Consider the following 25,241-nt stretch of genomic DNA (forward strand, 5'->3'; position numbering starts at 1 on the left):
GAGGGAATGGAGGGCGCAGGCGCCACCTGGCGGCCACCGAGCCCGCCACGTTCGGGCGGGCCTAGAGCGGCACCTGCTGGGAGGACTCAGGAATGCAGGAGAGGGGGAGGGAGAGCAAAAGAGAGTGAGAGAGCGTGCGCGCCCACTTGATGCTCCCGTCCGGGCTGGCCGAGAAAACGGGGTAAACAAGGTGCCGCGCATGCGCTGTCTCTTTTTTCCTCCCTTGACTCGAATCGCCACGCCTTCCTCACCGCCGTGACGTCATCGCCCTTCAGGGCCCCGCCCATGCCTGTTCTGCCTTGGAGCTCGCAGGAGGTGCTGAGCGGCACGTAGCGCCCCAGGTGGGGGAGGGGGGGGCTTTTTTTTGGCTTTGGAAGAGGCTGCAACTGCAATCAAGCTGCTTGCAATCAATCAAAACCAACCTTGGAGCTTGGTGGGACTTCAATTCCCAGAATTCCCCCAACCTTAATTAGGAACTTTTGCCATAGTTGTTAAGTGAAGCATTGCAGTCACTAAGCGAATCAAGCAATGGTTCAATGATTCTGCCTTCTCCACCCATTGACTTTGAATATTGGAAAAGGTTGCATAAGGGGAAGTGATCCCCGGGACATTGCAACTAGCATAAGTACATGCCAGTTTCCAAGCATCCCAATTTTGATCATGTGACATCAGGGAGGCTGTAATAGTCTTTTAAGTATGAAAACAAGTCAGAAGATACATTTTTTTTCAGTGCCGTCATCCCCCCCCCAGATTCTGTTCTATTGTATTTTATTAATTTACTTGATTCTTTTTGTTAGTTTTTATTTTTTATTTTAAATACGGTTTTACGTTCTGTAAGCCGCCTCGAGTGGCCATAGGCGAATATTTATTTATTTATTTATTTAATATTGCTGCCTATTCGCCCATGACGACTTGAGGCAACTTACACAATGTAAAACCACATTTAAAACAAAAAAATAAAAATAGGCGGTAATATAAGTTCAATAAATAAATAAATTTTGAAGGCTCAAGCTTGTTTCAATTTCGTTTCTGAATGTTTCGTCAGCAGACTAGGTGGTAACATCAGCAGGGTTTTCTTGACCTATTTTCCTTAGCTTATAAATGGCTTGTGTGCCAGTGTGACCAATTGGTTGTTTCATTCTTTGCTTGATCTAATGACCAAGAATCTGGCAGATACCAAAAGTTTCTCTCTTTTCCTACTATTAATCTGGAAGTTTATGTTGTCTCCCCCTCCAGTTGTTCCTATCTGATCTTTTTCAAGCAACTCTTCTTTTTTTGACAGCAGAGGCCTCAAGACCTGTGTGTTGTAAAAAACACAATTTTTGTAGATTCTGGGCTTTGTTTCTCAATTTAAAAAAAATATATCAAAGAAAGCAAAAGAAAAAAGCTAGTGGCACATACGCAATTGTTCCCAGGAGGACCTGGCTAAGAGGAATGCTAAGTTCAGATTCCTCCCAGACTTTTGGCCATTTGTTCCCCTGTTCAAGCCTACCTTGCTGGATTGTTGTGAGGATAAAATGGACAGGGAGGTCGGTAAACTTATGCATCCCACCCTGAGCGCTTGAAGGCATTATGATAAAAGCCACCAATTAATCACTTCAAAGTCAATGCAAATTAAGAGGTGCAACATGCTGGTAACATTTAACACAGACATGATCAATCTGGATTCCCTCATGTGCTTTTGGCTATAACTCCTATCACCCTCTGCCAGTTCAGTGTCAGTGGATTATGGAAACCATCGTCCAAAACATCTGCAGACATCTGCAGCTCTTTGCACGATGTTACCATAAATCTTCCATTTAATCACTGCTGGATAGTCCTCGACTTACAATGAGCCCAACATTTATGTTGCTAAGTGATAAATTTGTTAAGTGAGTTTTGCCCCATTTCACGATTTTTCTTGCCGCATGTGTAAAATGAATCACTTGCAGTTGTTAGATGAGTAACACTGTCGTTACATAACTTTTGCTTTTCCTTTGCTGGTCCGATGGTCACAAAAGGGGATCATGTGATCCTGGGACACTGCAACCATCATAAATGTGAACCAGGCATCAAAGCATCTGAATGGAAACCAGGTGACCATTGGGATGCAGCAACGGCTGTAAATGTGAAAAACGGTTATCGGTCCCTTGTTTCACTTCCGCTGGAACTTTGAACGGTCACTAAACAAATTGCTGTAAGTCAAGGACTACCTATCATGCTCCCGGAGTCTGAATCCAAGGAGGAAGACGAACAGCTCACAGGGAGTGGGAGTGTGGCTCCGTTGGCTGTGGAGGAAACTGGGGAAGGGCAAAGTCCGGCTGGGCAGAGCAGAGGAAACGGAGAATAAGGGAGAGGAAGTTCAGAGGAAGACCCAGGCCCACCCCCTCTTCATCCTAGGGCACGCAGGGAGGAATGGAGAAGAGAGCAATGTGGGTTGCATGGCTTATGGGAGAGGAAAGGGCCCTGATTCCCTTCATTAGCTGCAGCTGGGAACATAGTGTTTAAAAGAGATGCATGCTGAGTCCGGCAGCTGCCGGGAACAAACGTGAGTTTATCTTGTGTTGACTTTGGTTATGTGTGTTTCTGGCATCCTCCCAATCCAATTGAAACTCAACACAATCCTCCTGCTCTTTTCCATCCCTGGTGATGGTTTTCCTTTATCACAGCATTTTATTCCGCTGCTGGAAGCATTAGGTCGGCTATTGCAACAGAATTCATCAAAGGCATTTGTATCGAACGGCTGCGCTCCCAAAAAGGAAGCGGCACATTGGGTGTACTACAGCTTCCGAGTTCTCAAACTCTGCAATTATGCCGACCGGACATGATTCAGAGCTAGTTAAAAGCAACGTTGCCTGTTGAGCTCCCGAATTGGGTAATGGGCATAATTTGATCTCCAGCTATATCTTTTTTGGGAGGGGGGAGTCATTTAAATGATGACTCAAAAGGCCTTTATTTCGGGCAGATAAATCCACTTGCAGCCATCATACAGTGACACTATCAAACATCCCGTAAGTGAGCTGAATTCCTGAATGTAGACACCTCATTGCTGATGCGATCAGTAATTCTACGTGCCGTCCATGAGCATTAAGGGAGCTTTGTCGTGCTTTTCACAATAAGCTAGAAAGCAAGATCTGTGCATTACCTCTACAATACTGTTCATAACTGATTATCAATGGAGTAACAGAGTTGGAAGGGACTTCGGAGGTCTTCTAGTCCAACCCCTTGCTCATGCTATACCATTCCAAACAAGTGACTGTCCAGTCTCCTCTTAAAGGTTCCAGTTCTCTCCACTGGGAGAGAATTCCTTCACGCTATATACTATATACCAAGGTCTTCAAACTTGACAAGTTTAAGAATTGTGGACTATAACTCCCAGAATTCCTGAGCTAACATGACTGGAGGAGGAATTCTGGGAGCTGAAGTCCACAAGTCTTAAAACTGTCAAGTTTGAAGACCTGAATAGATAAAGAGAGGTAGGAGAGAGAGGTGGGAGAGAGAGAGAGAGAGAGAGAGAGAGAGATATAAAGAGGATAAAGAGGTAGAATATATAGAGGATAGATAGATAGATAGATAGATAGATAGATAGATAGATAGATAGATAGATAGATAGATAGATAGAATAGAGCAAGGGTCTTCAAACTTGACAAGTTTAAGAATTGTGGACTTCAACTCCCAGAATTCCTGAGCTAACATGACTAGAGGAAGAATTCTGGGAGTTGAAGTCCACAAGTCTTAAAGCGGTCAAGTTTGAAGACCTCTGCTATATACTGTTAAGATTATGTCGTGGCTATGATTACATATGCACGTACGTATGTATTTATGTATGTATGTATGTATGTATGTATATGTATATGAGTATGGCTATGATTATGAAGTGGCCACAAAGAAGAGGGGATCAAATTATTTATCAAAGCACAGGAAGGGAAGGGAAGAAACAATGGATAGAAACTAATCAAGGAGAAGCAACCTGGAATAAGGAGAAACTTCCAAACAGTGAGGACAATCAACCAGTGGAACAGAAGTTGCCTCCAAAAGTTGTAGGTGCTTCATCACAGCAGACTGAAGAAGACACTGGACAGCCATTTGCCTGAAATAAAACTCCAAAATCCTTTCCAGCTCTATTCTGATTAATTATGATTCAGCTATCTAACTGAATTAGCTCCAATAAACCATAGGTTAGCATAATATATGAATTAAACACTGGAGAAAAATGGAAACTTAGATCCTTGAGAAAGATGGAAAAATAAGAATGATAGAGACAGGGCTCAAGCATTTTAACTGGTCTTGTGTCTAAGTAAAAAGAAAAAAAAACCCATCATACAGAATATAAAATAATAAATCACTTTATTAAAAATAGTCACTTGAGTTTAACTGCAAAAACAATTCTATGATTATATTAAGTCATTGTAGTACGTCTAAAAAAATAAATCTTTCTTAACACGTTGGAATATAGCTTCTCAAAGTCAACAATTTCATTATATAATCAACAGTTATTTACAACTCAGGCCATCCTTTACACACAACTCAATTCCGCGTTTCAGCGTGGATTGACACGCAACTTATGCATAGCTTGTAAAATCCCCCCTCCCCCCGATGCGTTCGTGAATTTTTTTTTAAAAGGGTGAAAAAAAATAAATCGACTGTCGTGAAGAAAAGTACCCCAGATAGATTTCCATATAAAACAAGTTCTTGCTATTCTCTACGTGAAACAAAAGGTTTAAAACGAAACCCACAAAGATGTCAGGGGAACAACAATGACTCCCACCCCAACACAACCCTTTGCCATGTTTTAACAAGTGGGGTTCTTTTTTTTTTTTTTTTTTTTGAGTTCAGATCTGGCCACAGGAGGACGAGCTGTGTCGCTTCAAACAATGCCACTTATAAAAAAATAAGCGTGAAATAAGTGGGGCAGATCAGGGAACGTTGCTCGAAAACCAAATTTAACACTTTTTTTTAATTGGCAGCCATCCAGGAGTTTAAAGGTCCCGCTTCCTGAAAGCTATCTGGCCTGGCTAGATGGAAAGGAAGTTGTGTGTGTGATTTTTTTTAGCAGCATTCTTATTGAAGTTCAAACTGTCAGTTTCTGGTTTCCTCCCCGTGCAATCGCCATAAAGTGTCAGCAGAAGTTGTAAGTCCACCCCCCCTTTGAGCTGAACTGCCACTGTAGTGTTCAACAAACTCAAAAACAGTCCAGCTTCCTTCCCAGGAAATGCAACCACAACTCTACAAAAGAGAGGTCTTCTACCCCCAGTGCTCCGTGTTGTGCACACCTGTTTAAAGCCGGTTTGTGCCACGAAAGTGGTTTTTTTTTCTTCTTCTTTTTTTAAACAAGTTTTCAAATAAATATGTCAATAAATAAAAATGCAGCGGTTGTTTTTAAAAAGGAAAAAAAAATAAGGTAAAACAGCTAGATCGTTTTAGCAAGATAGGAGTAACAAAATAGGGGTTTTATCACTTAGGAAAGCATCGGGAAGCACAAAACGAGGAAGAGGACTATTTTAAATCTCAAAAGGGGATTTATTATCCTGGGTGCTTGAGGGATTTTTTTTTGCATCCTAGCAATCCCTATAAGCCATTTCAGGAAGGCAAAGAAGTAAAATTAAAAACTGAACATCCCATTTATTCTCCTGGAATTGCAAAGTTATTAGCCGGTCCTCACTCTTTCCTCCCTAAAGAGGCAACTGAGGTTGAAATCAATTAATATTACATTCAGTTTATGTTTTGCCACCTAATATAGTATCTAGTGCAAGGGGGAAACACGGATAATCTGCCACTCAACTTCTGAATGAAAGGATGGCATCCATTTCCCGGGTATTCCTTCCAGTGTTCTCTCAAAGCCACCAATATCAACAAGCTACCTGATGCATCCTTTACTTCACGGGAGAACCTGGTATCCCAGAATAGCAGCTCACTTCTACCCATAAATGATTAAATTAAAAAAAAAAAACCACCTGCAAAACTCTGCTTCATCTATCGCACGAATCTACGGGCACGCCACCAACTTATCCCAACCGATGTGCTGCTCACTGCACAAACTTTGCCGTTGACACCCGGATCCCAAAGCCTCTGTTACGATGCCTTTATGCAAACTGAAATGGGAAAACTTAAAAGTCAGGTTTTTATCCTAAGTTTCTGCAATTCCAGTTACTCCACCTATGGAGGACTTGCTAGAACACAGGCAAGCCTTTGAACTGGGATACAAAAGGGGTATCAAGAGGTTCTCCCCTCTTTTCCACAACTGTCAGTCAGGTCAGCGAAAAAGCCCCTACGACAAGAGACAGACTCAAGGAAAAGGGATTGGGTTTGTAAAACAGAGCGATTGTTGCTGCTTTTCCATCCTTTGAACGGATGGAAAAATCAAGAGACGTACAAGGTCCACCACCTCTTCTTTTTGTTTTCTACGATAATTCTTCACGCCCTTTTCCATTCAGCCTTTTGTGTTGGCCTTTGCGCGTCTGGCTTATACCGCTTCAGACTTCAACAGGGATAGGCAGAAAGTTGCTGGCATTGCACGCTAACACAATTAAAAAGAACGCAACTTTCAGACGGGCAGTCCGGAGCAAGTTCAGCCATTCTGACAATCTGAAGGTTGAGAAAGGGCCTTGGGGGTGGGGGACTATTCGGTCAATACAGATGACAACGACCTGTGGACTTCAACTCCCAGAATGCCTCAGCCGAGAACGCTGGGAGTTTGAAGTCCACAGGTCGTAAAGTGGACAAAAGAGGTGACCAACCCTGTTCATTTCTTGGTGCACTTTTGCAGGTTGTTCGGTTATGAAGTCTACAAGAACGGAAGGGGGGGAGGGAAACCCCTCCAAAAATACACCAAGAACCCCCCAAAGTTGCAAGATATATCTCTCCACCCACCGAAAACATGACGAAATACCGAAAAGATCCCTGCCCCGATGGAAAAAGCACCTCTGATTAAAACCGTAGGATGGAAATAATCCGATCCACACTCACTCTCTCTCGCCGATTCATCCCACCATGCAACCCGGTGCCCGTCCAATTAAATTAAATCTCGCTAAATCCATTTCGGAGGTCACCCCTGCCAATCTGGGTTAGCTTTTGGATTATTTTTTTTTGCGGGGGCTGGGAGGGGGTGGTTGTTTTTGTTTTCATGGAATCTCTCGCCGCCGGAGCCCCCCCAATTAGGGCATGAAGATCTTCTGCCGGTTTGCAATGATCTTACAACACCAGGGACACTTCTCCACCACCTTGGCGCACTCTTGGCAAGCCAGGTGTCCGCAAGGAATGAAGACCACGGAGAGAAGCTTATCCATGCAGATCTTGCAGATCTTGTCTTCCTCCAGACGTTTCAACTTCTCTTCTGTACTGAGATCTGTCAGTGGGGGAAAAAAAATATTTTATGAGATACCTTCACCAAGGAGGAGGGGGAAAAAAAAAAGGCAGGATCCACTATTCCAGGAGTTACAAAGAGAGAACCCAATGGGCGTCCGGCAAGTGAGGACTCCTGAACCTAGAACAGGGGTTGTGATGACCCAAAGGGGCGTGGCACAAAGGCAACACAGTCAGGCAATCAGTAGGAGTCCCTTTATTAGCTCCAACTTTGCCCCCAATGTCCTGGTTACCTTCTGAGCTGGAGAAAAACTCTCCCAGGAACAGCCTTTGGCTGCAGAGAATCAACTCCAAAACATGGTCAACAAAAACTGTAACTATAAGTGCAATCAAGGCAAAATGAGGAAATTAAGTTTGGCAGGGCAGGAGAAGGAATTCCAGATGTGAAGGAACGGCTGTAATTCAACACAGTTGGGAGGATGCCAGAAACGCAGATAACCAAAGTCAACACAAGATAAACTCATGTTTGTTCCCAGCAGATGCCTCACTCAGCATGCATCTCTTTTAAACTCTCATTCCCAGGTGTGGCTAATGAAGGGAATCAGGGCCCTTTCCTCCCCCATAAGCCACGTAACCCACGTTGTGCCTCTTCTCAGTTCCTCCCTGTGTGCCCTAGGATGAAGAGGGGGTGGGCCTGGGTCTTCCTCTGAACTCTCTCTCCCTTGATCTACCTCTCCTTTGCTCTGCCTAGCTGGCCTGTGCCCCTCCCCAGTTTCCTCCACAGCCAAGGGGAGCCACACTCCCACTCCCTGTCAGCTGTTCGTCTTCCTCCTCTGATTCAGACTCTGACGGGGGCATGACATGGGTCAGCAACATGTGGCTCTTTCATCTCTCTGCTGCGGCTCCCTATCGCCATAGGGCTTTTGGTTAGGACAGGTAGAGGAAAAAGGAAGCTGCGTTAGGATGAGACTCTATGATGGGGGAACCGGACGTCCAGTCGGCAGAGGAAAAAGGAAGCCGCGCTAGGAGACTCTATGGTAGGGGAACTGGACTTCCGGCTCCAGAATTGGACAGGGGGTTTCCAGTTAGGACCTTTGTGGCTCCTTGAGTGTTCAAGGTTGCCAACCCCTGACCTAGAACTGACCTAGAACTTGCAATAAAACTTTAAAAATTACAGATAGTCCTCAACGTACAACCACAATCGAGGCCAACATTTCTGTTCAAGTGAGAGACATTTGCCAGCAAGGAAGTTTTATTATTTAAGTTGCTTTGGAGAAAAGCTTCTCTCTTGGTAAAAGCCCAGGTGTCGTCGTCGTCCCACCCCAAAAAAAAAAGAAGAAGCAACAAGTTTTGTCCCATTTTAAAACATTTCTTTCCCCAGATGTTAAGTGAACCACTGCAGTTGTTAAATTACGTAGCAACACGGTCGTTCCATCAAATCTGGCTTCCCCACTGAACTCACAACTCATCAGTTGTGGCTTTATTCATCAGAAGGTTGTGAAAGGGGATCACACACACACACACACACACACACGACACTGCAACTGTCATAAGCAGGAGCCAATTGCCAAGCCTCCCAAAGTTGGTTCACGTGACCACGGCGATGATGCTGCAACGGTTACAGGCGTGACCAACAACCCTACGTTACTTTTTTTTCAGTGCCGCCGTCACTATTTGAACGGTTGCAACTCGATACTCATACGTTTCAGGGATCAAGGCAAAACATGGAGACTAAACCATGGGAAGAACGGCTGCAGGTTTTGGGTCTGGCTGGTCGAAAGAAAAAAAAAAGAATTAGGGGCGACAAGATGTTCCAGCATTTGAGGGGCTGCCACAAAGAGGAAGGGGGGTGGGGGGGTCAAATTAGTCTCCAAAACACCGGAAGGCAGGAGAAGAAACAATGGATGGAAACTGATCAAGGAGCGAAGCAACCTGGAATTAAGGAGAAACTTCCTAACAGTGAGGACAATTAACCCGTGGAACAGCTTGCCACCAGAAATCGTGGGCGCTCCATCACTGGAGATTTTTAAGAGTCTAGCCAGTCACTTGTCTGAAATGGTTTAGGTTCTCCTGCTTGAGCAGGGGGCTGGACTAGAAGACCTCCAAGGTCCCTTCCAGCTCTATCCTATCCCATACCATCCCATTTCTTCCCCTCTCCCCCATTCTAAACTATGCTATCCTTTCCCTAATCTATCCTTATTCCTTATCCTATCCTTTCCCTATTCTATCCTTTCCTTTCCTATCCTTTCCTCTTTCCCTTCTTCTCTCCTTCCCTCTTTCCTTTCCCCGTTCTATCCTTTCCTTTCCCCTTTTCCTTCTCCTCTCTCCTTTCCATCCCACCTTTCCTTTCCCTTCTCCTCTCCTTCCCTTCCTTTTTCCTTCTTCTCTCTCTCCTTCCTTTCCCTATTTTATCCTTTCCTTTCCCTTTTCTTCCTTTCCTTCCCTCCCTTTCCTTTCTCCCTTCTTCTCTCCTCTCCTTCCTTTCCCTATTCTATCCTTTCCTTTCCTCTTTCCCTTCTCCTCTCCTTCCCTCTTTCCTTTCCCGTTCTATCCTTTCCTTTCCCCTTTTCCTTCTCCTCTCTCCTTTCCATCCCCCTTTCCTTTCCCTTCTCCTCTCCTTCCCTTCCCTTCTTCTCTCCTCTCCTTCCTTTCCCTATTTTATCCTTTCCTTTCCCCTTTTCTCTCCTTTCCTTCCCTCCCTTTCCTTTTTCCCTTCTTTTCTTCTCTCCTTCCTTTCCCTATTCTATCCTTTCCTTTCCCTTCTCTCTCCTTCCCTTCCCTTTTTCCTTCTCTTCTCCTCTTCCCTTCCCTTCCCTCCCTCTTTCTCTTTTCCCTTCTTCTCTCCTCTCCTTCCTTTCCCTATTCTATCCTTTCCTTTCCCTTTTCCCCTCTCTCTCCTTTCCTTCCCTTCCCTTTTTCCTTCTCTTCTCCTCTTCCCTCCCTCTTTCCTTTCCCTTTCCCTTCTCCTCTCCTCTCCTTTCCTTCCCTCCCTCTTCCCTTCCCTTTCCCTATTCTATCCTATCCTACCCTATTCCAACCTTTCCACCAAAAGGATGCACGAGGGCTCAGCCGTTAAAGAATGGCGCTCCACGGACAACGGTTCTTTCCCCAACTGAGTTTGTCACAATCCTATCCTCGCCTTGCGCAATTCGGGTTTGTCTACCTACAGGCGCTGGGCTGTGCAGCAACAATCACCTTTCTGCAGATGGTTTTCTAAGTGCGCACTGGGTGAATTATCCCTCTGGGCAGCGATTAAGTCTGTGACCAGTGCCTCAACCGATTGGTAGCGCTCGGCCGAAAGGCGCTCCTTCCTCTCCACCATTTGGCCGATTTCCTCCGCGCCGAATCCCATTTGCAACGCGCTCTGGATCGCCTGGCTGTGCAGCTGCTCTTCATCTGCAAAAAGCAAGAGCTAAAAATCCCGTGAAAGCAAGGAAGACCCTGCTAGGAAAGGAAAAGCAGAGCTTAATGGGATAGCCACATTCCCACGTTACGCTAAACTCTGAATACAGGCCTTCCTCAACTTAAAAGTTGTTCATATAAGTGACTGTTCAGAGGTAACACACTTGGGGGAAAAAAAAGTGACCTAGGACCGTTTTTCACACCTTATGACCCCATAATCCCTTCCGGGGTGGAGCCTGGGCAACTGAATGGAGCTAACAGAGTGTTTTATTGGCCGGATGACTTTCCTGTCACCAGAGCGGGGTTTTGTTCAGCAGATATATTCACATTGTGCCCAGAGAGAAAAATATCTGCCTCCTACCTAGGATCAAACTCATAGCCTCCTGATTGTGAGGCGAGAGCTCCACCTCTAGGCCACTGCACCACTCAGTCGCAGTCTCCACATGATGCGATCCCAATTCAGATGCTTAGCAATTGGCATGTACTTATGACGGTTGCAGTGTCCTGGGTCACACGATTCCCTTTGGTGACCTTCTGACAAGCAAAGTCAAGGGGGGGAGGGGAAGCCAGCTTAATTTGGCTTAATTGTGGTCATAAGCCAAAGAGTACCTGTATTTATGTCAATGGTTTGTAGATGAAACGATAAGGGAAATGAGTAGAGTAGAGTAGTGTAGAATATAGAATAGAATAAAATATGGAATAAGGAATAGAATAGGGGATAGAATAAGGAATAAAGAATAAGGACTAGAATAGAACAGAGGATGGAATAAGGAATAGAATAGAATCGAGGGTGGAATTGAGGGTGGAATAGAATAGAATAGAATAGAATAGAATAGAATAGAGGATGGAATAAGGAATAGAATAGAAAATGGAATAAGGAATAAGGAATAAGGAATAGAATAGAATAGAATAGAATAGAATAGAATAGAATAGAATAGAATAGAATAGAAAATGGAATAAGGAATAGAATAGAATAGAATAGAGGATGGAATAAGGAATAGAATAGAATAGAAAATGGAATAAGGAATAGAATAGAATAGAATCTACATCTTATTTCTGTTTAAGATTTTATTAGTTTAATTTGGAAAATTTATACTGCCGCTTAACTTGCTCACAGCAACTCGAAGCAGCTTACAGGAAATAAAAACACAAAAGAAATAAAAATAATTATAAAATGAACATAATATAATAACCCCCAACCCCTATTATGCATTTAATTAATGGATAGTGACGGGATAGTCCGGTATATAAATATTCATTTCTATACTTGGATGCCCAAGCACTGCATTCTTGAAGATATAAAATTGCTTCCTATTATTTCTGGCAATGACTCCCTATTACTGAATTAAAGTAAGATCCAAAAAGAACTCTTGTTTCCTTCCAAATAATATATATATTCTAGGTTCAGGATTTTACTTAACAGTTAATTTTCATGGCTGCAAATTTAATGTTTATCCTAAGATCAGGTCAATGCTTATATACCACTGTCCTAATTTACACTAATATTAGCCTGCAAGTTTTGCCAAACGAAACCAACAGGTGTGTGGGGTTTTTTTTCCCCCTTTTCAAAGCACAATTATTTTGTAAACACAATTATTTTTTTAAAAAATGCAAATTAAGCAACTGACTCATAACAGCACGTTATTAGAACTGATCACTGGCGTCGTTCAGGAAAGACCTACCTTCAATAGTTAAAACTTTCTCAGGCTGTTCTGCCTATAAAGAAATAAATAAATAGTTTTTAGAATGTTGCACTGGATTGGAATGAAATTTCTGCTGGCTCATTCAATGCTTGTGGGGAAAAAAACTGATAAAGGGTGTCACAATCAGAGGTTTCTAGTCCGTTCTAGTTTGTTTACACTGACTTAGCAACTTTTACAAGCAACGCATTCTGAGTCTTGAATTCCACACATCTTAAAAGTTGCTCAGGTTGAGAACGACTAGTTTACATAATAAGATTCCATTAGGAGGGAAGATGTTGTTTGAGGAAGGGACTGAGCCAACTGGTAGGTAATCTTATAGCACATGGCCAGGTGGTCTCACCTCCCAAAGAGAAACAACCCAGAGGTATTTCTCTAGGTGGTTGCAGAAATAAAATTCAAACAGGGAAAGAGCGAAGAGCAAATGGTGGGAAGTGAACCGACAACAATATTCCAGAGCAGAGTTGTGTTTTTTTCCTCTAAAAATCCCTGCCAATCAAACATCAGGAGCCCCTTTGCAAGCAGAAAAGATAAAGGATGCCCTGTCCACTCGTATCCGATTCTAGGGTGTGGTGCTCATCTCCATTTCTTAGCCTCAAGAGCCACAACTTCCATGGTCATGTGGCCGGCAGGGCTGTACGCCAAAGGCACACAGAACCCGGTTACCTTTCCACTGAAGTGGTGCCTATTTATCTACTTGCATTAGCCTGCTTTCGAACTGCTACTGTGTTTCCATGGGGGGGAAAAAAAAGACCCAACTGGAAAATAAACCCTAGCATTTTCTCCCCCCCAGGATGTTCCCAATGTAAGCCCTACCCCCAAAATAAACCCCAGTTAAGATTGTCAGCCAGACAGATGCATTTAGTACTGTATTTTCCCCCAAATAAGACCTAACTGGAAAATAAGATCTAATGCATAAATTAATATAAGCCCTGGTCTTATTTTTGGGGACAACATGGTAGATGGCCAGGAGCTGGAGCAAGTAACAGGAGCTCACCCCATTGTGTGGTGCCAGGGTCTCAAACCTGGGCTGTCAGCTCTCCAGCTGACAAGCTCAGCATCTTTAACAGCTGAGCTATCGTGCCCCTTTTTGCAAGCAGACTCCTAAACTTAAGGGGAATATTTATAGCTGACCTATAAATCTCCCAGTCCTTCAAACAGGACTAGTGCATTCTCTTCTCTTCCTCCACCTCTGTCATCTAAACAGATAGATACACACACACATCCACAGCTCCTGACATCCTCAAGCGACAAATATCACAGTTTGTACTTGTCAATTCATTTCTGTGAGCTAATCGCTTAGTCCACTCGCCGCCGTCAACAAGGAAACAGGAATCAAATCAGTTAAAAGTGGCCTTTTCCGTGGCAGCAATTAACCTTTTCAGCTGAGGATGGGAATGCCATCTGCTCACGGGAAGACAGCTGGAGAGACCGCGGGATAGTAACTCAAGCCCTTCTACTAATTTAATTGGCTCGATGCATGCATGATTTAAAATCCACATTCATCCGAAAACAAGAGTCCCTGCAGAGTTGGCTTAGGCACATGGCGGAAGCAAAGAGAAAAGAAGAGAGAGAGAGAGAGAGGGAAAAGTGACAAGGAAAAAGTGAGAGTGAGAGTGAGAGAGAGGAAAAAGAGAAAGAAAGAAAGAACGATGGAGACAAAGAGAAAAATAAAAAACAGAAAAAGAGAAAAGAGAGAGAGAAAGGAGGGAGGGAGGGAGGAAGCGAGAGAAAAAAAGAAAGAGACAGACAGACAGACAGACAGAAAGAAAGAAAGAAAGAAAAAGACAGGGAGGGAGGAGGAAGAGAGAAAGAGAAGAGAAAGAAAAAGAGAAAAAGTGAAGGAGAAAGAAAAAAGAAAAAGGAAGGAAGGAAGGAAGGAAGGAAGGAAGTCTCTTTCCAACAAGACAGACACTCTAAACAAGAAAAGGCAGACTTACAGTTGATTCCTGTGGCAAAGGCTTTAAATGAACGCCGTTCACAAAAGCTTGTCCCTTTTCTTCTCCCAGGTATTTGCACCTAGGTACAAAAGGTGGGAGCAAAATAAGCCAAGCTGAAGGACAAAGCAGTCATCTAATTCACACATTACAGTAAGTTTAAGCGTCCTCTGCGGAACAAACCGCCCTGATCTGAACTCACCCAGCCCACCGCGCCCTAAAGCAGGTTTGGATCGGTTGCACGTACCTTCACAACTGGATTCAGAAGAAGTCCGATGAGGTGGCCTGAGCCATCTTCTTGCTGTTGAGAAAGCTTTCCCCCACAAGCATCCTTAAGAGCATAAGGTATAAAGACTCCTGGGGGTTGGACTAGAAGACCTCCGAGGTCCCTTCTGACCCTATGAGCAGCATTTAATATAAACAATTGGCTGCTTAGAGCAGCCTCCCCTTTTCTACCACTCACTCGCTCCTGGGGTTCCATCACACCTGCTAGAGTTGTCCAGAATAACAGAGTTGAAAAGGGCCTTGAAGATCTTCTAGTCCAACCCCTTCCTCAAGCAGAAACTCTATAACATTAGACCAATGGCTGTCCATTAAAAGCCTCCAGTAATGTCAAGTTTGAAGACCCCTGGAATAGATAAAAGAGAGGTAGAATAGAGAGAGGATAGATAGAATAAAGAGAGGTAGAATACATAGAAAGAAATAGGATAGATAGATAGATAGATAGATAGATAGATAGATGATAGATAGATAGATAGATAGATAGATAGATAGATATAGAGCAAGGGTCTTTAAACTTAGCAAGTTTAAGACTTGTGTACTTCAAACTCCTAGAATTCCTGAGCTAACGTGACTGGAGGTGGAATTCTGGGAGTTGAAGTCCACAAGTCTTAAAGCGCGTCAAGTCTGAAGACCTCTGCACTAGACTAGACTAAACATACCCAAATTCCAGCCACCGTTTTTTATATCTTTTAGCCTCCAGCCCCCTAATCAACTTTGTTGCTCTTCTCTGCACTCTTTCTAGAGTCCAAAGCTTTTCTGTTTCTGACACATCTGGTTTTGGATATCCCTGAGCTAAAGATCTGGTAAAAAAATAAATATTGCAAAGCACCCCGCACCCCAAGATGAAAAGAGTGAAATATTCCTACCCAGGATACCATCTCGCGTGTTCCTCCCACGGATCTTCACCCGCCTTCCATTCCTTCAGTCCCCCACCGCAACAGAAGCATTCGACGCCATCAGCCACACCTGGAAAAAGCACCTCGTTCATGAACATAAAACTCTTTTGTCTGCAAACACAGGTAGTTCTCAACGTGCAACAGTTCATTACCTATCCTTATGTATGTGTATATATTTATTTGGTAGCACAGTGGTTAGAGTGTGGTATTGCAGGCTAACTCTGCCCACAGCTAGGAGTTCGATCCTGATGGGCACAAGCTTTCTATCCTTCTGAGGTCGATAAAATGAGGACCTGGATTGTTGGGCCAATGTGCTGAGGTTATAAACCCGGAGAATACTGTATGGGGTGGTGTATACAGTAAATCTAAGTGCTACTTAGACGTACTAAACTGCGGTGGCACAGTGGTTAGAACGCAGTACTGCAGGCAACTTCTGTTGGCTGCCTACAATTTGGCAGTTCAAATCTCACCAGGCTCCAGACTGACTCAGCCTTCTGTCCTTCTGAGGTAGGTAAAATGAGAACCCGGATTGTTGGGAGCAAGAGGCTGATTCTGTCAACCGCTTAGAGAGGGCTGTCAAGCACTGTGAAGCGGTATATACCGTATATACTCGAGTATAAGTCGACCGAATATAAGCCGAGGCACCTAATTTTACACAAAAAACTGGGAAAACTTATTGACTCGAGTATAAGCCGAGGTGGGAAATGCAGCAGCTACTGGTAAATTTCAAAAATAAAAATAATTAATTTGGGAAACGATCTCACTATCATGAAAGGTTTAATTGATTCACTAACCCAAAAGAAGAAGATGATGATGACAGCGGGAGGCAGGAGTCACTCTCTTCCCTCCCTCGGAGGCCCCCTGAGTCAGGAGTCGCTACAGCCGGCGCGCCCCAGTCCCGCTGCCGGGAAGGGAAAGGCAAAGCGCTTTTGCCTTTCCCTTCCCGGCTGGGGCTGTTGGGAGTCGCTGCCGCCGGCGCGCCCAGTCCCGCCTCGGGAAGGGAAAGGCAAAGCGCTTTTGCCTTTCCCTTCCCGGCTGAGGCTGTTGGGAGTCGCTGCCGCCGGAGGCCGCGACTCCACACCATTTTTTTTCAGAGGGAATCTGACTCGAGTATAAGCCGGGGGGATTTTTTCAGCACAAAAAATGGGCTGAAAAACTAGGCTTATACTCGAGTATATACAGTAAGTCTAAGTGCTATTGCTAACTCTGTCCACTGTCAGGAGTTCGATCCTAACCGGCTCAAGGTTGACTCAGCCTTCCGTCCTTCTGAGGTCGGTAAAATGAGGACACAGATTTTTGGGGGCAATACACTGACTCTTAGAGAGGGCTGTAATGCAGTGTGAAGCAGTATATAAGTTTAAGTGCTACTGCTATTGCTAAATGCCCTTCCTTCCTTCCCTCCCTTTTTTCTTCCTTCCCTCTTTTCTTCCTTCCTTCCTTCCTTCCTTCCCTCCATCCCCTTTTTCTTTCCTTCCTCCATTCTTCTTTTCCTTCTTTCCCTCCTCCCTCCCTCCCTCCCAGCGGTTAGAATGGAGTATTGCAGGCTCACTCTGCCCACTGTCCGGAGTTTGATCCTGACTAACTCCAGGTTGACTCAGCCTTCCATCCTTCCGAGGTGGGTAAAATGATTGTTGGGGCCAACAGGCTGACTCTGTAAACCGCTTGGAGAGGGCCGTAAAGCACCGTAAAGCAGTATGTAAGTCGAAGTGCTACCACTATTGCTACAATAGCAGTGTAAAAAGGGACTTATGACCATTTTTCACACTTAAGGCCACTGCAGCATCCCCATGGCCACGCGATCAAAATTCAGATGCTTGGCAACCGACTCATCTTTACGACAATCGCTATGTCCCAGGGACACACGATTCCTTTTTTTGAGATCTTCCGACAAGCACAGTCAATGGAGAAACCAGATTCACTACACAAACCGTGTTCCTAACTTCTCCACTGCAAGGATTCGCTTAACCACCGTGGGAAGAAAGGTCGTAAAATGGGGAAAACAAAATTTAACAAATGGTCCACCTAGCAGCAGAAATGTAGGGCTCAACGGTGGTCCTAAGTCAAGGATTACCTGCCCATTCCTTATGAATACTAAATCTGAATCAGTGCTGAAATGTGTGATGACTCAGGGCGTGGCACAAAAGCAACCAAGTCATAAAAGTAGGTAACGTCCCTTTAATGCCTCCAACTAGGCCCCCAGTGTCCAGTTATCATCGGCTGGAGAAAAAAACTCTCCCAAGAACAGTCTTTAAAGAGAAGAAATTCAGTCCGAACCCAAAGTACATCTAAATTACTATATAAATAAAAACCAACACAAACTATCCTGCAGCAATTAACGAGACAGAGCAGGATAAGGAATTGTAGACTTCAAAAGACAATGAAACACATATAGTTGGGAGGACGCCACAACCCAGATAAGACTTGAAAAACGAAGATAATTCATGCTTTACTTTCAGCAAGGTGCTGTGTGCAAACGCCCTTTTTAAATCCTGTTTTCCCAGCTGCAGCTAATGAAGGGGATCAGGGCCCTTTCCTCCCCTGTAAGCCATGGAACTCACATTGCTCCCTTCTCTGTTCCTCCCTACGTGCCCTAGGATGAAGAGGGGTTGGGCCTGGGTCTTCCTCTGAATGCCCAGCCGGATTGTGCCCTTCCCCAGTTTCTTCCACAGCCACTAGAGCCACACTCACATTCCCTGTCAGCTGCTCAACCTCCCCCTCGGAATCAGATTCCAAGAGGAGCATGACAGAAAGTGTCTGAATTGTCTGATTAATCTTCTAACAAGTCCTATTTTTAGTTCCCTGCAGGTTCCAAATCAAATGAGATTAACAAAGATCAGCTCAGATGCAAGACGTCTTGCACAGATGTGAAATGTGTAAACCTATTAATGCACTAAAGAAGAAAAAAGAAAAAAAGAGGGAAATTGCACTACCATTTAAGACTCCTGTTCCAATGAATTATCCCAAGCACTCCGTGTACAATATTCTCTTGCAATTCACAGTCCAAAAATACAGCTGAACATTTGTTGAAACGATCAACAGCAGCTTATTGTTAAAACAAATCAAGAACACGTAACGCTGAACCACGAGAGATCATAGCCACATGCTGGAAAACAATTCCAAAAATTGCTGTGTCTTAAGTCTGTGGGGAACGGCAAAATTTTGTACGGTTTACTTGCATCGACTTTCCAAGCCACGCTTCCGGATTTATCCTGCTTAACAAGCCCAGAAGCTGCGGTTAAGTTGCCAGCTTTCAATCCTGGTTTGTTGAGAAGCAATGAGCCACAGATCCTTGTTTGCAGAACATGAGATGGAGCTCGTATGGTTGTTCTATAACCCTGATGGCAAACCTATGGCACGTGTGCCACAGATGGCACGCAGAGCTGTTTGTGTGGGCATGCGAGCCCCAGGCAAACTTACCTCACTGTGCATGCGCGTGCCTCCCAGCTGATTTTTCGCCCGGTTTGAGGCCTTTTTCGGCCTCCCAGAGGCTCGAGGAAGCCTCTGCAGCCTTTGGAGGTCGAAAAACAGGCCCGTTTGTCACTTCCTGTATTTCCGTAAATATCAGAAGTGATGAAACGGGCCTGTTTTTCGGCCTCCAAAGGCCGCAGAGGCTTCCTCGAGCCGCTGAGAGGGCAAAAAGGCCTCAAACGGGCCAAAAAAATCAGCTGGGATGCGCACATCTGCAGTGCAGGTAAGGAGGTGGCGGATCACGCATGCATGCGCAGGGGGCGTGGGGGAGGGGCGCATTTCTTTCTGGGTGCTGGCATGTGAGCGAGCAAGCGCGAGTGCCACTTTTGGCACGAGCCCAAAAAGGTTAGCCACCACGTTCTACATTTAATAAAACAAAGAAAAAAGGTGCCCTTCTAATAAAACGGAGCTCAACTGTGGTTGTACCTCAAGGACTACCTTGTACTTTCTGCCCTCGACAAAACTCCCACTCAGAATTGGGACACTTGGCAACCGACTCATAGTTATGATGGTTGCCATGTCCCGGGGTCCCTGTATTCTCCCTCGACGTGAGTGAGGAATCCAGATTCACTCAACAACCGTGCTACCAACTTCACTGTCAACTCATAAAATATTTCTATGGTCTTTTTAGAGTTGCCAACAGAAAGGGAAGTGGGGGGAAAGGGGTTTAAAAGAGCAGTGCGGCAGCTTGGAAATTGAAAGGGCGTTCCATAGTTTTTCAAAGATAGTGAGTAGGTGACGGAAGTTTCTGCCGTGCAAAATTCTAACTGGAGGACATGATTGATGACTCTTGGCTATGGAGATGTCCCATTGGAGAATATGAATTATGATACACCCAGTGGGTGGGGGGAAAACCAGGGTCAAGGGTGACAATGTGTCTCAGAGTCTGCTACACCCAGGCAGTGCTGGCATGTTTACTCCTAATAAATCTTCTTCAAGTTTTGGAAGTTTTGCTCGAGACTCATGATTTAAATGGGGGTGACTGCCAGAATCCTGACATTCACAACTGCAGCGATTCACTTTAACAACAATGGCAAGAAAGGGCATATAATGGGAGCAAAGCTCACTTAGCAACCATCTTGCTTTAGCAGCAGACATTCCTGGGCTCCAGCTGAGGACAATCTCTACGGCGGTACTTTGGATTTGGGAGGGAGGGGGGCTGTGAGACTGAGTGAACCCAAACCAAGGGAAACCCACCGTAAAATCTGGCCCCTCTGCTTACCTAGACTGTAAAAGCCAGCTTGAGCAAGCCTCTCCTTGCTCACCGAGTAATTCCACGCCCCAAAGGTCTGGAGGCGCTTTGCGAAATCCGCCATGGAGGGGTTATGAGGAGGAGGAGGAGGAAGAGGAGACCCCCAGTGGGTGGTACTGCTTCGGTCCAACTGTCCATCCCCTGGCGGATGGGCAACGTTCCCAACATTCCCAACGTCATGCCCAAGGACGAAAAAGCATCTCGGGAAATGCCGGCGGTGCTCCGACCATGCCTGGTCCCCCAGCTCCCAGTTTTTCAACTTTCCCCCACAACAAAAACACTCCACTTCGTCCGCCATGCCTCGGTAATAGAGCCCCGCATTGGCCAGGTCTTCCGGGCTGACGGGCGCGTAGGAAGGCCAATGGTGGAAAGATCTCCGCCGGACCTCTTCGTTGCACATGGCTGGGTTTTGGGGATATGGGGAGCCCGAGATATCCACCACTTGCCCGGTTCTCACCAAGTAATCGGCCTCGAAATCGGAAGAGAGCTCAGGATTGGGTGGGACGGAGGTGGCGGCTTCTCTTCCGGGGGGACCATTCGGGATCCCGGAAAGTAGACGACCCTCTTCGAAGTTGGCCTCGTTGATAAAGGGGCAGTTCGGAGAGACATTTTTGTGTTTAACAACCACCGAATCTCCCTCTTCCCATCCTTCCAGGGTCGCTAGGCAGCGGAAGCATCGGACTTGATCCCCTTCTCCCGTGTAGAAGAATCCGGCCTGGGCTAGGTCCGAGGAAGAAACGGGGCAGCGAGTTGGAAAATTGGCAAAGGTTTCTTGTCTGGAAGCCAACTCAGCCAGGTCGGGAGACGGATCCTCCAAAACGGGGCCATTACACGTCATATCCCTCTCGGGGAAGGAGTTTCCTCCAGATTTCCTAAAATAAATAAATTTTAAAAAACCACACACGTGAGGTTAGAAAGAAAGAGATGCTGCAAAGATAAGGTTCAATGTTAGGACATCATTGGAAAACAAAATCACAAAATGGCATCAACACTTATGTTGGATGTTCAAACATGGCTGTGCAACCAAAGGACCATCATCCAGAGCAGGGATCCCCAACCTTTTCGACGCCGCGGCCCGGTTCCGGCATCAGCTGGGCGCCGCCTGGCGGCAACTGGCGCCGCCATCTTTTGACGAAAAGATGGCGGCGTCAACTCGTGAGCTTTTTCGGGTAGAAATGGCTTTCTACCCGGAAAAGCTCACCGGAAGTGGTGGCGCCATCTTTTTTGACGAAAAAGCGCTTCCGGTGAGCTTTCTACCCGGAAAAGCTCACCGGAAGCACTTTTTTACCAAAAAAAGATGGCGGCGCCCAGCAACCAGCGGCCCGGTAAGGCTTGTTCCGCGGACCGGTACCGGTCCGCGGACCGGCGGTTGGGGACCCCTGATCCAGAGGGTTGGTAGCACCCTGAAAGTCCCCCCTTCAACTTTTAGCTAATTTTAACAGAGTTGAATGAATTCTTGCCTCCTCCTCCATTTCGTAACCTGTTTTTATATTTTAACATTTTATGGTACAAGCGCCCAGGTGGTTTCAAAATGTGAAAAAATGAACATTTTATTTATTAAAGTTCTACACCACCCAGTTCTCTTACAAGGTGATTCAGGGAGGCTTTACAAATTAATTTTGGTAATTTTTGTATTTAAAGTTTTAAATAAAATTTTGTTTTATTTAAAAACCTTGAAAACAGCATCCTTCTCCATCCTCAAGTGAGTAGGCCTAACAGAAAGTTTAAAAGTTCTTTTCATGGCTAACTAAAGCTGAAGCTTTCCCAATTTACGGACCATTCTGGCTGATTATCGAAAGTTTTGTTTTCCCTTCTTGTCAGCTGACAAAAAATGAAAAAAACATTTTGAAAGACTGGGAAATTTTCCACAGCAAACTCCCATAACATGTGACTAAAAAAAGGATATCTTGTTTCGAAACCTTTTTTCCATACTTCTCTTATTTTCACACCAGGGGTCAAATCTAATTTTTTTAAAATCCTTTAAGAATCTCCCCTTATTTATTTTTACAGAAAGGGAATTTCGAAGGTCTTGACCGATCTATTTTTTTTTTAAAAAAAAATCCTTTTAAAAACTCCCCTTATTATTAATTTTTTACAGAAAGAGAATTGCAAAGATGCTTTTTTCAAGAGGCAAACTGGACTTTCTGGTTTTTTTCTTTGAAGACGTTTGGCTTCTCATCCAAGAAGCTTCTTCAGCTCTGACCTGATGGCGGGAATTGCAAAGGTTTTGACAAATCTATTTTTTTAAAAAATCCTTTAAAAACCTCAGCTTATTTATTGTTACAGAAAGGGAATTGCAAAGGTTTCATTTTCTTCTTCCTTCTTGCCATGCTGGCCTCTACTAATTGCTAAGGAAAAAAAGGAGCAGGAAATGATGCATGGATTGATGGAAAAAAACGTGGGCAGATCCCACCAACCTCAATTCTCATTTTATCCCAGGAAAAAACTTTATTCAGCCAGTCCATTGGGTTCCGCCTAGAAGACATTTCCAATTGCCAAGCAGGGATCCCTGGAGCCATAAATCCCTGAATTAAGCTCGAAGGTTGAGCAAAGGGCGAGCGTTCCCATGCGAGAAGTTACGCTTGCAAAAATCGCCTATTTTGCTTTTCTTCTTCTTCTTCTTTCTAATTCCCCCTCTCTCTCTCTCTCTGCGCAATTCAATTTTAACCCCAAAAGCTGGGCAAGGAAATTGGTGCCGGGAACAAAACCCACCGCAGGAACGCAAGCGGGAAACACGCGCGGCGGTTGCATTTACACGCGAAACACGACTCCACCCGCGTGGGAGTAAGAAGGAGCAAGAGATTTCCGCCCTTCCCTTTCGACCTAGCTGGGCTTGGCAAGGTGAAAAAGACTTCCGTTGGACTATTTTCGGGGATTTGCCTTCTGTAAACCCCTCACCCTACCCGTGTGCCTGCCTGGGGAGGCATTCCCACGACCCGCCGCGCCCACGCGGGTTTTGCAATGCAGAAAGTCCCAGATCCTGGCGAGGGGGGTGTGTGTGTGGAAAGGGGCCGAGGCAAACCTCAAGCAACCCCGCATTTGGGAAGAGCGAAAGAAACCCCGGGAATTGCAGAGAAGCGGGGTTGCAAAGCTCATACTCCGCAGGATCCCGGCTGGGGAGGATGGGGGTGTGTGTGTTCCTGATGCAGAAGGTGGTCTGTTCGCCCCTTGCGCGCAGAAAAGCGGGATTCCAAAGCCCATACTCCGCAGGATCCCGACTGGGGAGGAGCTTTTCCCGGGGTAGAAGGACGGTTTGCCCCCTCGCCCCATAGAGAAGCGGGATTGCAAAGCCCATTCTCCGCAGCCCGCAGGATCCCGGCCGGGGAGCATGGGGACGGGTGTTTCCGGTGCCGAAGGTCGCCTAAGCGTGGTCCGCCCGCAGAGAAGCGGGGGTTCCAAAGCCCATACTCCGCAGGATCCCGGCCGGGGAGCATGGGGAGGGGTGTTCCCGGCGCAGAACGAGGGTCCCTCCGCCCGCACTCACCCCGAGTCTCCGCCGGCAACGCTCTCGGGCCGGCCCGAAAAAATGGCTGCTGGACCCTCGGCTCCTTCTCTCCGCCGCCGCCCCGAGAAGGAAGAAGCGCCTCCCCGCGGCCTCGGGGAGGAGCTGCCGGAGGATCGGGCGCCCCGCCGGACGGAGGGAGGCCTCGGCCGGCTGCAGCAATACGGGGGTGGGGAGAGAAGGGTCTCCCCAAGTTGCAGCCTCGCTTCCCCGACTCCCCCTTTTAACTCGGATTGCGGGAGCCCGCTTGACCCGGAGCGCGTTCACACGTGCAAAAAAAAAAGCCCTGCTTCTCATCCCGGCTGCGAGGCGCCGCGGCAAGGGTGGATCGCGGAAGATCTCCCGAGTCCCGCTGCAAGCGAATTAGTGGATCGTGCAAGGGGAATCCCTGTCTTGCTTCCTCCCCCGCAGCGAAACCCGAGTCGAGCACTTGTCTTGAGAATGCGCAGAACCTCTGAATCGTTTAAAAAAAAAAAAAAAAAGGAACCGCAAGCTTGGTGGAAGATGGCGCCCTAAGATCGCCTTGGAGCCCCAAATTTGGGGGGTGGGTGGGTTAGGAATTCCTGCCACCCCCCACCCCAGCCATAGGCACCATACACGGCTCGTTTGGATTGCCAAGCCCCAAGGGGAGCCCTTCAACTAGGCAGGTTTTGCCAAGGAGTGTCCGGATGGGTTCGTTGGAATGGGGGAAGAGACCCTGTCCCGGATGTCTTTTTTGCAAACGTCCCACCCCCAAAAAGTCAATTCACTCAACATGCTCAAACCATAGTTAAGCTTCAAAGACCTTAACCATGGTTTCTTCTGCTCTGCTTTGAGGGGATTTTGAACCGACATCAAACCTGGGTTTGCACGCTTTAAAGCGATGTCTTCAAACACCACACAGTGTCTTTCAAACCAACTTTCAAAGGAAGCTTGGACTTTTTTTTCTCTTTTTAACAGACTAACGAAGAGTTGGAAGGGACCTTGGAGGTCATCTAGTCCAACCCCCAGCCTTCCACTCCCAGAATTCCCCCAGCCAGCCATTTGCGTTAGAAAATGGTGTTAGAAAAAAGCCCAAACCACTCAAAAAGTCCTTCTGAGGGAGGGAGAGCCCCCCCCCCCACACACACACACGGATACAACGGACCAACACCCCCCTCCCAAATCCTGGAGGGGTGGCTTCAAAATCCCGACGACCATAAGGCACCGTCCCTCGACTCGGCACAATCTCTATGGCTTGCCTAAACCCGGTTCCGTCCATCCGTGCAACCAACCAACCACGGCTTCCCACGGCGCCGGATTTAGCGGACAGCGAAGCGAACGAAGACAGCAGCTTCTCCGGCGGAGGATTGATTCTGTGGTTCACGTACCGCCAGCGTTTCTTTTCTCTGACTTCTTCCCTCGCTTCGTCTCTCTGAGATAGGAAAGGCAAGATGGGGGGTGGGGGTAATGGTTGCTGTTTAACGCCGCCGCCGCCGCTTTCCTCTTGCCCCGCCTCCTCTTCCTCTCTCTCTCTCTCTCTCTCTCATTCTCTCTTCCGGC

At 46.0% G+C, this 25,241-nt stretch overlaps 1 protein-coding gene across 4 annotated transcripts; it reads right to left on the minus strand.

Moving 5' to 3' along the window:
* Positions 1-4,309: 4,309 nt before the first annotated feature.
* XIAP (X-linked inhibitor of apoptosis) lies at positions 4,310-25,217 on the minus strand. 4 transcript variants are annotated; one of them, XM_087972155.1, is made up of 7 exons: positions 25,070-25,205; positions 20,189-21,090; positions 15,469-15,568; positions 14,324-14,402; positions 12,366-12,399; positions 10,477-10,677; positions 4,310-7,324 (listed from the first exon to the last, which is right to left on the minus strand). In XM_087972155.1, exons 2-7 carry the CDS (start codon positions 21,054-21,056, stop codon positions 7,134-7,136), a joined length of 1,473 nt encoding a protein of 490 aa, XP_087828281.1. In that variant the 5' UTR covers positions 21,057-21,090; positions 25,070-25,205; the 3' UTR covers positions 4,310-7,133. The 4 variants fall into 4 exon arrangements, with proteins under 4 accessions (XP_087828281.1, XP_026530559.2, XP_087828283.1 ...); XM_026674774.2 differs by lacking the exon at positions 25,070-25,205 and adding an exon at positions 23,703-23,781; XM_087972157.1 differs by lacking the exon at positions 10,477-10,677 and having other exon boundaries at positions 25,070-25,217.
* Between the last annotated feature and the right edge of the window lie 24 nt (positions 25,218-25,241).

Source organism: Notechis scutatus, chromosome 10 (assembly GCF_049901735.1).
Source record: "Notechis scutatus isolate UNSWTSFEM ecotype Mainland chromosome 10, rNotScu1.2, whole genome shotgun sequence".
NCBI classification, from domain to species: domain Eukaryota; kingdom Metazoa; phylum Chordata; class Lepidosauria; order Squamata; family Elapidae; genus Notechis; species Notechis scutatus.

What these genes read in the sequence shown, in the direction of transcription:
- XIAP (XM_087972155.1), bottom strand. Translation starts at nt 21,056, where the DNA reads ATGACGTGTAATGGCCCCGTTTTGGAGGATCCGTCTCCCGACCTGGCT. An exon ending in CTTTGCCACAGGAATCAACT is followed by an intron (nt 12,400 to 14,323) that starts GTAAGTCTGCCT and finishes ATTTCTTTATAG; the next exon opens with GCAGAACAGCCTGAGAAAGT. An exon ending in GAAAGTTTTAACTATTGAAG is followed by an intron (nt 10,678 to 12,365) that starts GTAGGTCTTTCC and finishes TGCTTTTTGCAG; the next exon opens with ATGAAGAGCAGCTGCACAGC.